Genomic DNA, 16,447 nt, shown 5'->3' on the forward strand with positions numbered 1-16,447 from the left:
ACCAAAGGCTGCATTCCAAATTATTCCAGCTCTGAGCAGATCCTTGCTTACACAGCTCCAAGCTGCTGGATATGACACTAGCCACTCCATGTACTACTCCTTGAGTTATGGGCTCTGCTGTGCTTTTAACTTCACTCATCCAGTGCGGATAAAGTTCAAATAAAATGTCACCGTGGCCAAAATCCCCAAAATTGAAGAGGAAAATTTCAGGACTTTCTCTGCTCGTCTCACAAGTCCACGCCAGGCAAATGCAAGTTCAAATTCATGGGCTGGTTGCCCTTTTCCTCTGATCCACTTCATGCACGTGACATTTTACTTCCCCTGTTGCTTCCACTTTTATGTTCTGATGGAGCAGATGCCTTCACATCTCCACCCCTGAAAAATCTTTCACAGAGCAAAGGGATAAGAAGCTTCTGGTACTTTATCTGGTACTTCTCATTATCAGCATATTTATAAAGAATATACAGAGTGTGAATAAATTGCCAGTTTTATCTGTAACCATCAAATTCAAAAGATCATCCAATAATTTATTAAAATCTATAAAGTCATCTAATGATACACTCTCCATCACCTGTTTATATTTCTGTGTTTATAATAAGATTAATCAACCTGACTAATTATTGCTTTCCCCAGAAATGGAGGGAAGAAATATTTCTCTCTTGGACAATTAATTCCCCTGTTTTTGACACCCTTCTCTGCCACATTACAACTGGTAAGTTACATTTGATCACAATTAACATCCAACCTTTAACACTTTAACATCATCTCAGTATCAGTTACTTCTTGGCACCTATGCTCATGAAAGCAAAACTGAATTTTGTATTTCATCTCCAGAGCAGAGCCATCCCATCCAGCAGCATTACATAAATGAGCTCCACACCAGTGGGAAGAGCCTAATAGATATTGTAGGTCAGTGCTTCTGGCAGATGTTTCTCTAAAGACTCCTTGGAGTTCAAGGGAAAAAGACTTTCAACTAGATTTTCAAAGGCACAGTCCAGTAAAAGTTAATAAGACTGGGGAAAACACAGGAAAGGGAAAGACCTGGATCGATTTGAAAATGTTTTGAAAATTCAGGGCACGCGAGGACAAAATAAAAAATATTCCACAGAGAACAACTCAAAAATAAAAATAGCAGCAGTGGCTAAGAACAGCTCTTCAAAGGGATGTCAGACTTTACAATACTTTGTGCAGCAGCGGCGACTTGAAAAGTCTTCGCGTTGTCGCCACACGGTGATATTAAAAACCTGCATTCATTTTGGGGGAAAATAAATAAAAAACAAAAACACATACAGCAGAATACTAAAATGCAATCATGGAATGGGTGCTTTAAATCCTATTTATAAACCCCTGGGGCATATTTCCTTGCTCAGTGCAGTCACCACAATGTCAAATTCTAATTTGCAACACAGGTCACAAATGTCACAACTGGCGACACAATGGATGGCATGAGTGATAAAAATAATTTTATAAGGACTTAGCCTTTAAAATAAACAGAAGTGGTATCAATTCTTTATTGTCTGTTTTAAACTTCATAGTTACACTGAACATTAAATTCATCAACAGACAAATTTTTTATGCCTTATATGAGTCCTCTTGAGCACAATGTTTTCTTTCCCTGAGCTCTGAAATGTCTGCAGAAGCCTCTCCCTAACCTGCAGGAGAAAGAGGGAGAAGCTTACTTTTCCTTCTCTGGGCACATGATATGCTTGTGAGCCTAATAACGTCCTTGCAAAGTAGATAAAATATTAAATATTATCATTACATTACACCAGCGAAGAAATAAGGGGCCAGCACTCAGGCACCAGTTTTCTACAAGTACAAAATTAACCTTGGATTTATTATTTCAAATAAGAGGAGATGATCATCATGAATATTTGATAACATTTTCTGTAGCCGTAATAAAACAACTCCATTCTCTCCATTTTTTAAAACTGCAAGGTGTTCACAAACCATTGCCTGCATCGCTCTACAGATCTTTACCAATAGCTGTGGTTCTGCAAAGTAATCTTTTATTCATTGAATTTCAGGCCAAAACCTGAAACTGTCCTGTGGAATAATTTTATGTTTTTTCACTGCATCATCTCAAAGTCCCAAACAAAGGCAGGTGTACCCTGTGAGGCTCCTGGCATCCCACTACAGCCTGAGGAAGCAGCCGAACAGTCCAAAGCCAATTTCTCTCCTCACAGGATAGTATCTTTTCTCTGTGCTGGAAGGAATTACGAAATAAAACATGTGTTAGCTCCACGGGATGTTTATTCACACTGTTATTATTAACAGGCCAACATTTTGCTCTCTTTCTCCTCCCCTCTCTCCACAAAATCAGGGGGTGGGAAGGACTGCCTACAAGACCTCATGGGAGTTGCCCTCATTCCTCAGCAGAAGAGCCACACCCAAAAAGCCAGCAGCAACAGAGAAAAATCCTACAACAGCAAAATGGACAAAGTCACATCCCTATAAACTCATGGAAGAAACAGCCATTAAAAGCTACTACAACAGACAAACACCAAGAACTTCCCAAAGCACAGATCAATCGTGGATGGAAACGCGCCAAGAGCCTCCACTATTCTCTTCCCTGCACATCTCCTGTTGGTCACTGTCTCAAGCTGGATGTTAACTAGATGCGTCTTTGACAAGATCCCCAAAAAGCGTATGCAGCACATCTCATCTCCAGGAATGAGGTAATCCTACAGCTTTTCCGCGGTTTGAGAACCAAGAGCTATTTCTAGGTGTGGTTTATAGGGTCCATCAGGGCTTCACACCTTTTATGCCCTCTCATTCCTGGTAATTTTACTTGGATTTGACCAACAGATTCAAAAGCTACACGGGGAGGGAGTAGGGGGAGAGAGATGGTGTTCACATAAGCCTTGTTTCCTTAAGAAACCAGGTTAAAAAAGCCAACAGCTGACGAGTTACAAGACGTTCTGTAATCTGCTTTTAAAACACCCCGGAACGAGGCGCAAAGTCCTAACGGGGCATATGAGGAAGTGTTTGACAAGGAGCAAGTGCTTACATTAAGGGAAACAACATCATCCTTTAAAAAAATGATTCTGTGATAAAAGAGAGACCCAGTAGCAACTCCAAAGAGAAAGAAAATTTATTCCATGATAAAAGAGACCCAGTAACAACTCCAAAGAGCAGGAACCTGCTTGAAAGACCTACTAGAAGGCACAGGACGATTCTTGCCTTTCTAAATCATCCCCTTCACTCTCTTGCAGACCTTAACAGACTGCTACAAAAATACCATGAATTATAGAGTATGAATGATGTCAAAGCCCGTTCTCAGAGGAAGGCTGGGAACAGCAATCATGTATTCTTCAGTTTGGGAATACACAGACACAATTTTTGTTCATAATCTATAAAGAAAAAACAAAGGCTCTGCACATCAAAGGCACCAGATACATTTCCTTTAAGATCATCCCTTCAACCAGCCCAGTCTACCACCACAGACAGGGAGAGAAGAGAGGCTGATAGGACGAAAAGGAAAGTCAGGACCATGGAGAGTGGCTTAAGTCACCAAAATACATAGGGAAAGCATAAATACAACAGAAGACACAGCGTCCACAGAGTCAGTTCAAACTGCACTGTGCAATTCCAGCTGGCCTTCAGAGACTCCTGAACATGACAGAAGATGGCTGTAACCCTCAAATGAAGTCCCATGAATCTTGTCTTTATGTGCAAGGAGGATATTTGGCAACCCGGGCTGCACTAAACTGCAGTTTCTGTCCGGAGTACCAAGCAGGGAAACAGAAAAACTTGGGGATCATGAACAGAGTTAGATTACTTGCTTTAGGCAGCCCCACACCATCCATCATCCACAGGGACTACGTGGAGGGCAACAGTCATTAAAGCACCAGAGGATTCTCCTGCCCTAAGGTGATTATTTTCCAGGTATCACATTGCTTCAGCATGGAGAGGAAGAAAGAAGGCATTGAAAATATTCAGAACCTTGACGTTGCTCTCCAAAGCTCTGTTCGTCAGAAGACTGTGTTTAAAAGGGCTTAAGTTTTGTCTGCAACCAAAAACACCCTCAGCTGTGAACATCCCATCCCATGCCTGGGAGCAGCCTTGGAACTAAAGTAAATCTTAACCCAGACAACAGTTACTGCTCCTACAACAAATTTGAAATTCCAGCTAAAATAGAGACCAAAGCCAACATGTGGTAATAACGTGCAAAACAACAGTGACAAGTTTCTTCTACCCTCCATTCCCCTACAGAGGGCAAATCTGGGAGCTGCATCACCCACTTTTCCTTTCCTTCTTAAAGCAACAAACTATAATGAATCTCTTATTTCTACAAAGTGCTACAAAACTTCACTAAACTGCATACATATTTTATACCAATAATAACTAAAGTGCACATTTTCGAGGCAGTGCCTCTAAAAGCCAAGCACACAAAATCTGAGAGCAATGCAGCTTCACACTCACTGTCCAGTGGTATTCCCAGGTCTGCCCAAGGATCTTTGGCTCTCAGAGGAGTCACTGCTGTACCTGTGCACAGTGTGAATATCTAAGTTTAAGGAAGTTCTCTCGATTCTGCCCGAACGCAGACACCTTTTCTTCTGGCTGCCTTCTCTAAACCCACATCCAGGGTTGCCTGTCTCCACCAGGATGCTCAAAACAGTCTCTCTGAGTTCACTTCAAAGCAGAAGCGCACAAAACACACTGCACAGACCCCAGCTAGAAATAGAGTTGCCCTAATTTGATCTAATTAACCTCCTTTCCAGCACTGAAACAAACAGGATGCCTTGGAAAACCCAGTTAAGCAGCCTCCACACTGCCACTTTCCCCTACTGTAGAGCATTTATGGGTGGAAGAACAACTCCTGACTCTTTGAACAACCAGTCAGGGCTGCATCCCAGAGCAGATGGACATAGGAATGAATGTTCCTGGACACATAGCTCGGTGAGGAGGTCAGAGGACAGCTGTGCACTCCCCTGCACACCGAGATCAGCCCAGCGCTCCCTGCTTTGTTCAGCACAAGCACACACAAACCCATGCCCGCTGCCACAGGGCCCCCAAGAAGAGGGACAGAAGGCAGGGCTTGTATGGATGAATCAACTCGACACGACACATATGGCTTGGAACACCAACAGCAGCTCAGCTCAGTCTTTCAGCTGAAAAGTGCCTTTTGTTCCTTCCTCCAAGGCCTGTTTTCCAATGCATGTGAAAGGTGGCACTTCTTTAGTTACATTTCAGACCTCGATTCTTTTTCCTCAGCAGAAACGTTCTTGAATTATTTCTTTTTATCTAATTCCTCACTGTTTTTGTTTTCTTTTTCTCCCATCCTATCCCACCCTGGAAAGAAGAGAAAATTGATAGGAAATTGGGAAACTTCATCAAATATGTCCCTGGTAAATATGAAGTTCAATCATTTTCCACCTGGTCTTTGTGTTAGCAGCCCCACTGAGTACTGAGCACTGAACAAAAGCTTTCTCACATGTAAGACCAACCCTCCTCAGGTAGAAATCCAAACTATGGTGCAGAAACACCACGGAAAGTTCACCTTCCTGCTATCCATGTTATTAGCACTGAAGAATTTACTCTGGTGAAGCACTTTGAAGCATCCCACTTGCACACAAGCTGCTACAAATCCTAGCCCCTGTAACGTATCACACAACAGGTTATTTCTGGCACTGCAGAGAAAAACCCCACTCTGCACCCACACAATTCCAGGGCTGCACACTCCACATGCCAAGCTTTGTCTAAGAAAGGATTTTAAAGCTCCAGGAATCAGATATGCAAAAGAAAAGGGTTGCAATGACTGCACTTGTCAACTGCTTTATAACAACTCCGCCATCTCACTTCAAGATGCAGAATATAAATCACACCACGAGGAATAATCTTCTCTCCCTGACAGAGAACATGTGTTCCAGCCTTGTTCCATGCTTATCTTACACAGGCACAGATGATTCCAGTGCTGTTTTCAGAACATTCAGGTGTATGATGCCCATTAAGCTGGAAAGGACCTGAAGAGTTGTGTTCCCACGAATCCTAGCAAAAATCAGTCCCCAGCAGGAAAAGTATTTTTTTCATGAAGTCACCAACTACTCCATTAATAACAGAGGTGTGTCAGTTCTAGAAGTCCCCCAGAAGACTCAGCCTCCACAGAAAGAGGGAGAGCTGTACTGGATATTGCTTCAGCAGAAAATTGCTCAAGCAGTTCAGTGCCATAAGCAGCAAGAAGGAATAAAACTGGAAGAGTTGTCAGGTTGGCCTCAAGCTGCAATGTCTCTCTCACTCTGGATGGAGAGTTCACTGCCAGGACTGAAACTGATGTAAAACTGGATCTGGGAGACCCGTTCTAGTGGAGTTTTACTGACTCATGAGCTGCCACACTGATGCTTGCCTCTCCCTTCATCTCCCCGCCAAAATATAGTTGGAAACAAGAATCAAAACAGGCATGGGAACTCTTCTTGTATCAGACAAAAAAGACTGGACAGCTCTGAGGCAAGGAACAGATTTCAGATCGCCAGAAAGAGCAGGAAACATCATATTCCACCCTGGACCCAAAACCTCCTCCTTTCCCCCAGAACAGGAGCAAATCATCTTCTTCTTCCCTACCTCCACAAAAAGGATGGGAGAGGCACCTTTCTCACGCTCTCCCTCTGCTACCCCTGACCCAGAGCAGCCGAATGCAGGAGAGGGCAAGTCCATTCTACCAAAAGTATTTGCAAGGTAGGTCTAGGAAGAATCAATATGTTTTTAAAGGACTAACAGGAAGGTCTTTGTGTGACAGACAGACCAGAATCCTGTCACTCGAGCACATCCTGCATGCCTTGGAATAAATTCACTGCTGGCACTGGAAGTGCCAGGGTTCCTCTCACTTACAGCTCTGTGAAAGCCATACCCTGGGCATTAGCTCAGCATAACCTTGCAGCTTCTATCTCCCTGCAGTGAAATCTGCCACTCTGCACAGGGCCAGCCCAGACCTTTGGCCACTGGGGAGTCTCACTTCACCTCACCACAAGAAAAAAACAATTTTCAATCTCACTAAGTAGAGCTGGTCCACTTGGTAAATAATTTAACCACTCAGTTAAGCACTTTACATTTTGTTCCCCCCACCCTATTCTCACATTTGCCACAAAGAGACACTGACTTTTTTTTGCAGGTATTTTCATTATTCATCGCTGTGATCATTCAGAACCAGGTTATGTGAAAAAATTCCTGCCACCAATCCTTCCACAAACAGCAAGTTCACTTTCATGGGTGAATTCCCATGCAGGCAGTTGAGCAAAAGCCCATCAATTTCCAAATGTGCAGAAGAAATAACTGCAAACCTTTAAAACCACTATTAAAAACCAGGAATGCAAGCACTGGAGGGATAAAAGTCTGCCAGAACCATCTGTCACTGCAATATCATTTTACCACATTCAACCAGGATCAAATATGCTGCTGCCTGAGTAGATGGGGAAGGCAATGTCAAGGAGACAGTACTGGAAGAACAGTCAAAATGAGGGGTATCCCTTCTGTGCACTCCAGAAGAGCACAGAGGAGCTCATGGCACGTCCAGGTCATGGCCCCATGGGCTCTGTGCAGCAGCCACACTGGTAGGCAAAACAAAAAAAGAAGGAAGTGCAGCTCCCTGCAGCCGTGATGATGTCACACTGGGCAAGGTTAAAGCCACCTCAGGTGAACCAGGTTCCAGTGAGGTGAGGCAGAAGAGGGCCAGGAGCTGTGCCACCATCCCAGCCAACAACCAGAGAGTCAAGCAGCCAGGAAGACTTTCTGTGACAATCACAGAGGTTGGAAAAGACATCTGAGATCAAGTCCAACTTGTGACCAGTCACCACCTTGTCAACCAGACTAGAGCACTGAGCGCCATGTCCAGCTGTTTCTTGAACACATGACCACCACCTCCATGGGCAGTCTTTCCCATTCCTTAACAATCCTTTCCATGAAGAAATCCATCCTGATGTCCAACCTGAACCTCCTCTGGGGTGCAGCTTCCAACCATTTCCTCTCCTCCTGTCCCTTGCTCCCTGGAAGCAGAGTCTGACCCCTCCTCAGCTGCATCCTCCTGTCAGGGAGTTGTGAGAATGAGAAGTTTCCCCCTGAACCTCCTTTTCTCCACACCAAGTCCCCCAAGCTTTCTCAGCCACTCTTTATATGATTTACTCTTTACACCCTTCCCCAGCTCTGTTCCCTTCTCTGGACATGCTCTAGCACATCAAAGTCCTTCTTGTCATGAGAGACCCAGAGCTGGACACAGCACTCAAGGTGTGACCTCACCAGTACCCAGCACAGGGAATGGTCACTGCCCTGGTCCTGCTGGACACACTACTGCTGACCCAGGCCATGGGCCATTGGCCTCTTGTCCACCTGGGCCCACCTGGGTTCATGTCCAGCCGCTGTTGACCAGCACCCCCAGGTCCTTTTCCAGCTTTCCAAACACTCTGCCCTAGCCTCTAGCTCTGCATGGGGTTGTTATGGCCAAAGTGCACAACCTGGCAACTGGTCTTCCTGAAACTCAGCCCATGGATCCAGCCTGTCCAGACCCCTCTGCAGAGCCTTCCTGCCCTCCAGCACATCCACACTCCCACACAACTTGGTGTCATCCATGAACTTACTGAAGGGACACTCGACCCCTCAACCAGATCATCAATACAGTTATTAAACAGGAGTGGGCCCAACACTGAGCCCTGGGATCACCACTGGTGACCTGAGAATGAGCACAGAAGGGCAGAGGAACTCAAAAGCAGGCAAAGAGCACATGTAGAAAGCTACCAAGTTATAGAGAGCACCTCCTCCACCTTTAGCACTGGGCTAGTGACAGCACCAGACTTGCTGTGCAGTCACCAGCGGAGGCAGAGATCGCTCCATCAAACTTATGGCTTGTTCTGAACAACCTCTGGCAAATTAGTATCACTCCCCCCCATCTTACTGCCTCAATTTTCCCTGCCAAATAGGGGTAATTTTTCTCAAAATCTTGGCAGGCGTCTTTATGAGGCATCTTTAAAGCTTGGGAAATAATTCTTATTTAAATACATAAGACCACGCAAGATTTTTGGCCATTACTCTCAGCCTTCTGCTAATTTCCAGTCTTAATTTATTCATGGCCTGTTCCTACCCATTTGCCTGTGTGCCAACATGCGATTTCAGTTTAAATAACTCTTCTTTCCTTGTTCATCCTCCCACAATGTGTTTGGAGCAGCAGCCCTGTTCCCACCCTGGCCTAGGCAGGCCCAGCTCTATCAGACCCCTCTTGCAAGGATATGCTCTTCACTGCCCTGCTCACCATGGTGTCCTTCCCAATCTGCATTCATCCCTCCTGCCCACAGATGTCCAGAACTGTATCCATGCCCAGTACCACAGTTCTACAGCTGAGCTCCTCACAGATTTGACCCCAAGGGGATGAATCAGCCCCTGAGGGAAAGCCAAGGACTGAACAGTTTCCTCTCCACCCCGCTGAAGAGACCCCTCAACTTCCAGAAGAATTTATGTCCCCAGGTGAGGGGAGGGTCCCATATTCCAGCTACCAGCACAAGGCTGCCAGCACAAACAGAAATCCACACAAACCCTGGCCCTATTCCAGTAAAGAAAACAAACCTGGTCTTGCCAGTATTAGTCAGCAAAGGAGTATTTATAAAATCTGTTTTGCTGAAAGAAATTACTTCATAAGTTACTGCTACCAGTGCTGACATACAGCCATACTTTTTTTTCTTTTCCACCTAAACAGAGAGACAAGTCTGTGAGAAAAAAGAACTGTGCCATGACATCCACTTGTGCCCCAGAGCTGGGGCGGGGGGGGAAATTGTTAAACTGGCAGTTTGCAATCCAGTCCTCACTGCAGCACACTCTCCCAGGGCACAGACCTCCTATGGAAAACCCCTGTCCAGTGGCAAAAGGGAAGGCTTTGAAATAGAGCTCATTCCAGACTAGCCTTGCATCTGGAGTCCCTGCAACCCCAAATGCTACCAGGTGGCACAGGGACAGCTGCCACGAACGGTACAAGCCAACACAGCCCAGAGACTTCAACTCACACGGAGATTCAGACACTGCCCAAACCCCTCAAACACAGCTCGACAAAAACAGCCTCATCCACCACAAATTTCAAAGCACCTTTCCTCGAGTGCCCCTTTCCCAGCCTCCCATTGTTCCTGCTCTGCATGGGCTCTGGGAACTGCAGGAGGAGCAGCTGGATGCCCCCAGCAGACGGAGACTTTGCTCCTCTTGCTGGAAGTGACAAGCCACCAGGAGGGCAGGGTGCTCAGTAAGCACAGAGATGATCTGGGTTTGCCATGTGATTTGTACTGCAGCAGAGCTGCTGGCACAGCTGCTGTGATAACCAGGAGAAAATTCTCCCCAGTGTTTCAGGGGTAGCTTTTCCCTCCACAGCCTTTTCCTCCGCACAGGGAGCAAGAGCCGAATTGTCAAGCCACTGATGCTGGCTCAGCATGCCTAAATCCCAGTCTTATTAAGGCAAAGCAATTAAGCACAGACTTAACTCCGAAGGCATTCTCAAAGCCTGGTGGCTTAGAGCAAGCTCAGACTTAAATAGGTGCTTAAGTTCAGATTGCTGACTTGAGGCTGAACTTGCCAAATTAAACCACAGACCTTTGCTAGAGCTGCTCTGCAGGGGAGTAGGAAAACACACAGCTTGCTCCTGACAGCCACGGTGCCCATGGCAAGGACAGGTTCAGCACTTCCCCAAGCACTGCTAAGGTCACACGCTGCTGCAAGGGCTCCCCAGCTCCCTGGCAGACACCACCGGAGGCACGGTCACCCAGTGTCCCACTGTGAGCCCAATGTCACCGTCCCGCTGCTGCACAGACACGTGACAGCACCTTCTGCTTCCAGGAGCTTACACAACTCCATGGTTTCAGGTCAGGCCTGAAGGAGAGGAAAAGGGGCGGTCAAATCGGCGTGGAATAATGTCCAAAAGAACTCATTTTCATGTCTAGCAAGGGCCCCACAGAGATGGGTGTTCACAGCCTGCAGGGGTGGGAATCAAACTCTCCAGCCACAAGTGCAAGTTAAGAGAAGCTCTCCAAGCATAATGAAAAGGAGAAGGTGATGGCCCATGTGAGGAACTGCTGCATTTTCAGTAAAGTTGTGCTGCGCTCGTCCAGGCCTGAGAAAACAGCATTACAGAAATGCAGATCTGAGAGGCTGAGAGCATCCTGCAAGACATAAGGCTTTGTGGATAGTGAGAAGGGCTCCATCAGAAAGACAACACAGGCAGAACCTTGATTTGGTGAAGCTGACGAAGATCAGAGATGAGAAACTTTGACTGGAGCAGTTTTAATTCAGCAGAAGGCACAGAAGAGGTGTTAGGACAGACTTGAAGGAGAGGAACTTTGTAATGTGGAAGTTAAAAAGGTTTCAGCACTGAGATGAAAGGCAGATGGGGTGGTAGCAGTTGGAAAGAATGGGGGAAAAAGAAAAAAAACCAACAACAAAAAAATCAAAACCCACAAAAAACCAAACCCCATATGTACTCTTGACCCTGGAGACACTAAACGTGATTGTGTTGCCAGCAGAAAAGTCAGAGAAGGTCGAGAAGTTACAGCAAAGGTCAGGAGAGGGAACAGAGTGTCCCACTGTTTGTGTAGATGAAAAAGTTGCAACAGACCAAATGAAATTGCACACATGGAAACAGGGAGACAAGGGGAGCTTATATGGGAGCAACCGTGTGCAGCCCCAGGTCAGAGCATGGAGCATCTGATCTACAACAGCACCATGCCCTGGAAATTATGAATACCAAAGAAATTGGCTGCGAGAAAGACACAGGTCCCCTCCCTTCCCACAAAAGCCAGATACTTCATACATAGTCGGCAGATTTAAAATGCAAGAAGTGAGGGCTCAAGCCATGCATCCCAAGGTCAAGTTAACTGGGATCAGGAAGAGCCCTTTCCATCTCAGCACAAAGTGGAGCAGGGGGAAAAAATGTATATTTTTCTTATTAGGCAGGATATAGGGTTTTTGCAATAGGCATGGATGTAAATACCAGACCAAAATACACTTTTCTGCTCATTCAGATGATTTACAGAGAAATAAAACAGGCATTTTCCTTCTCTAGCAACTTTTTAAAGAATGAATAAAATGATAAAATGCCTGACTTAAAATTAATAAAAGAATCATCACATGCACACCCCAAGTCTGAACTAGGTTAATGCATACAAATATGGACGATGAGGCACAAGTCACTAGAAAATACTGCAGTTCTTTGTGATAATAGCTCTTGAACACCACAGTGCTTTAACATCAGATTTCATGGCTGTTTGTGAGCAGTCCCCAGCCTTCCCACACAGAAACCATGACCTCCTGTTAGATCATGGAATACAAGCCAACCCACTGAAGGAGGGATGCAAACCACCAGCACATTTCACAAAGCCTTGAGCTTTCCCTGGCATCTTCCAGGTACCCCCCGAGAGTGAGTGGAACAGCAGCCACACAATGCTGCCCTCAACTTCCCCCAATGAATCTTTCTGTCCCTAGCTAGGCACTGGAGGCTGGGGACAAAGAGGAGCCTCAAGGAAGGTTGTGACCATCAGCAGGCTGTCACCACCCAAATCATGTCCCCCACAGCTGGTGCCTGGCCACAAAGCCATCCTGGGGACAACAGCTCATCCTCAGGCACTCTCCGGAGCCAGGCAGGAGCAAGGTGACAGCACAAGCAGATGACTGCACGTGCCACAGGCTTGGGCATGTGACAGGGAAAGGGCTCCCCTGGCACTGGGGAGGGTATGGACACAACCTGCCTGGAATTCTGAGCACACTACGTGCCACCAGCACTGTCCACTCGAACTAAAACTGAGTTTGGATGGTGGTGACAAAAATCGTGCCCTCACTGAAATAAACTGAGATATCAAATCCATTAATAATGAGGGCTACAAACTCCCCACCTTGCATGGTTCCAGTGCTACATCTGTGTGAACACTTAGCCACGACAAGAACTGTCAGTCAACAGAACTTCGAAGCAGCACCACTCAAAGGCAATACTTTGGCCAAGACACAGGAACAGAGTAAAAACTCCAAGCCAGGATCTCCAAGAGTGACTCTTCCTGAGTTCCAAGGGGATGTATGCTCATGATGCCTGAAGGATGCCTGGTTTTACCTCGGGTAAGGCCAAAACATCTCTGTAGAAGCATTCAAGTACTTCATAAACCCAAGCCACACAGACATGAGGATAAAGAAGTCCTCTGCCAACTGCAAGCACTCCAAAAATTATGATTAAGGTTCCAAAACTTAGGAGACTGCTTTAAAAAGCATTCACAGCTTAGAAGGGGTTCATGTCTTTCATTTACCCAAAGGCATTTAAGTATTGGAATACCTCTGATTCACACACTTGTAGTTTTCCTCTTTAAACGTGATAACCACAAAATTTGCTTATTTTCTTCAAACAGCAAAACCTGAGCTACTGATCATTTTGTTTTGCCTCAGCACCCAGCCAGAAAGGCACAAAAGGCCAGGAGACTTGCAGTAAAATCCCAAGAGTCAGCACTTCTGAAAGCCTTGGCCTCTCCTGGCATGCTTTTTTTTTTTTTTTTTTTTTTAATTTTTAAGCAGATGCAGTTTGTAGCATCTGCAGAACCTGGTCTAAGAGAGCTTTTCTCTGTCCAGGCAGTGCTCTCCTGGCATTCCCACTGCACCACACGGAGCACTTGGATTGACAACACTGGATTCAGATCTATAACTTGATACAGAGTGGGAGTGTTGCTGCAGACTGAAAAATCGCATGCTGCCACCGAAGCAAACTTGCAACAAACTATTAAGCCAGAATCCTCACCCTTCTCTGGTAAATCACACTGTAGAGGTGCTCTGGAGCCACTACAGAATTTGGGACACGAGTCCCACCTGGCTCAGACTTAACTAGTCCCTGGACTGACATATAGCCACACTTCCAGATTGTTCAGGGCTTCTTCCCAACTCCTCTGACTGCAGAAAAACCAACTGACCTCACCAAATAAATGCTGTTAGCATGCCACAAATAACAGCTGGATAAAACCACCGGGCTTGACTTGGATTTTTCAGCTAACTGTTACACAGAGGAATTCCTATTTATTAAGTGGCTTCAATGCATGGTTTTCCTCCATCATAAAAAGCCCACGGATACGTTTTTCTGATATTGGCAGTTTATTAATTGTGTTTTGGTTTATTATTGCATTGGAGCTGGCGAGTACAGCACAGGCTGTTTTGGAAAGCAGAATATTCCAAGGGGAATATGCAGAAGAAAGTCTGCTCCTTAGTGCTCACCTCACCCAAGTGGGCTCCTTGCCTTTCCTTTATTTTGCCCCTCACTTTGCCTCAATTTCTCTTCTGCTCATTAAACTATGGCATGTCATAGTTTTGCCAACTGCAAAGCAATTACTAATACAATATAAACCTGATTTCCTTGGTGGTAAAAAAGAATCATTTCTTTCATTAGTCAAACTTTCCCCATCAAACAGAGTGCTGGGACCGCCAGAATTCCAGAGAAACCCACTAAAGCTCTCCCAGCTGCTAGAAACCCGCTGCTTCTAATTAAAAACTTCAAAAGAAAAAACAAACAAAAAAATAGGGACTTTCTGCAATGATCACCTGTTTTATTTTCTGCGTCTTCGTTGAAGGGAAATAAATAAAGAGAACGCGCAACAAAAAAAGGAAAGACCCCGAACAAACACCAACCCCCTAAACCACAAGTGTATGGTATTAAAGAGGCACGAAGGAAACCCTCCCCATCGTCGGTAACTCCCCACTTTTCTGGGAAAAAATCTCATTAGTTTCGAGAGGGAAATGAATAATTCAGGAGCTGGGACACCCGCCCGGGGGGACCGAAACTTTCCCGGTGCAGCGGGCGCGGGGCAGGCGGAGAGCGAACTCCCCCCCACCCCGCCCGGGCGGGGATGGGGGTGGGAAGGCTGGAAATGATAAATAAACCCCAAAACGCCAGCCCTGAGAGGCTCGGAGCCGCGAAGTTCCGCGGCCAAGCGCCGCCACCCCCGTCTCCAGCCGCAGAGCCGCCGCGTCCCCTCGGGGGACAGCGGGCACCCCGCGCCCTGTGCACCCACACTCACCCCGAGGGACGGGGCAGCACCTGGGGGGCGGCACGGGCACCCTCAGGGCTCTGCCCACACACACACACACACCCCCCGAAGGGCCGGGAGAGGCGGGAGGGAGCCTTACTTTTCTGGCTGGAGTATCCCGGGTAATATCCATAGTAGCCGGTGATGCGCAGGATCCTGTCCTCGATGGTGGCCACGCCGTTGGGTGCTGCCTTCCCATCCATAGAGGGAAGGAGCCGCGCGGGGCGGCCGGGCGGGACGGCGAGCGCAGCCGGGAGGGCAGGAGCAGCGGCAGGAGCAGGAGGAGGGGGAAGGAAGGAGAGGAGGAGAGCAGCAGCAGCAGCAGGAGGAGGAGGAAGAGGAGGAGGAGGGGGAGGAGGAGCGCGGCCGCCGCAGCTCGCGGTGCCGGCGGGGCGCTCGCTCTGCCTCCGCCGCCTGGCGCAGGACGGGCTCCGCAGCGCGGCCCCCGCCCTCAGGGGACGGCCGGGAAGGCAGCGAGCGGCTCCGCCGGGCCTCAGGTGGGGCGGGGTGAGGGGGCGGAGGGCCGGGTCCTGCCCCCGGCACGCTCGGGGGTCTCTTGTCCCTCGGTTCGGTCGCTGTGCCTGTGAGAAGGAGCGCCGCTGTCACCCCGGCTGCCTCAGACCCTCCGTGGGCTTAGCCCGGCACTGGGAGCTGCGCTTTGGGCTGGGACGGGAGGATGAACTGGTCCTGCGGGTTCAGGCCCTCAGATCTGACCCCCCCGGAGCTGCGCGCAGGTGTCAGAGGAAGGAGAGAGTCCTTTAATTGGGACTCTGAGGGGACAAGGTTTCACCTCTCCGTGCTGTGCATGTCATAGAGTGGTTTGGGTTGGGAATGACCTCCAAGCTCATCCAGTTCCACCCCCTGCCATGGGCAGGGACACTTTTCACTATTCCAGGTTGCTCCAAGCCCCGTCCCACCTGGCCTGGAACGCTGCCAGGGATCCAGGGGCAGCCACAGCTTCTCTGTGCCAGGGCCTGACACCCTCACAGGGAACAATTCCTTCCATATATCCCATCTAGCCCAGCCCTCTCCCAGTTTGAAGCCATTCCCCCTTGTCCATGCCCTTGTCCAAAGTCCCTGCCGAGCTCTCTTGGAATGCCTTTCGGCCCGGGAAGGGGCTCTAAGGTCTTTGCAGAGGCTTCTCTTCCCCAGGCTGGACAGCCCTTGCCCTCCCAGCCTGTCCCCTTGTCAGAGGAGCCCTCTGATCTGACACTTCCATCACATCCCTCCAGAGGAGCCCCTGTCCCTCTCTGTGTCACTTGGAAATGCTGCCTCAGTGGTGGCAGCTCTGCCATCCCACACTGTGCCAGAGTTCAGGGAGAAAAGGGATATCTGTCCTCAGCTCCCCAGACAGGCTGTACACCTGCTTTAACATCTCTCCATACAATGCCCACAAAATCCTTGCCTGCATTTGGGAAAAAAAAAAAAAAAAAAAAAAAAAA

General features: G+C 47.5%; 1 protein-coding gene across 2 annotated transcripts in view; it reads right to left on the reverse strand.

Annotated features, from left to right (window-relative positions):
* Positions 1 to 15,383, reverse strand: part of SLC35F4 (solute carrier family 35 member F4) — a 110,787-nt gene extending 95,404 nt beyond the window's left edge. For both annotated transcript variants that reach the window (XM_040068674.2, XM_040068672.2), the window contains exon 1: positions 15,106 to 15,383. In XM_040068674.2, the coding sequence (XP_039924608.1) occupies positions 15,106 to 15,208 (103 nt within the window). In that variant the 5' untranslated portion in view covers positions 15,209 to 15,383. The remainder of the gene's footprint in view (positions 1 to 15,105) is intronic.
* Between the last annotated feature and the right edge of the window lie 1,064 nt (positions 15,384 to 16,447).

The sequence above is a fragment of the Hirundo rustica genome, chromosome 6, assembly GCF_015227805.2.
Source record: "Hirundo rustica isolate bHirRus1 chromosome 6, bHirRus1.pri.v3, whole genome shotgun sequence".
Taxonomy (NCBI): Eukaryota; Metazoa; Chordata; class Aves; order Passeriformes; family Hirundinidae; genus Hirundo; species Hirundo rustica.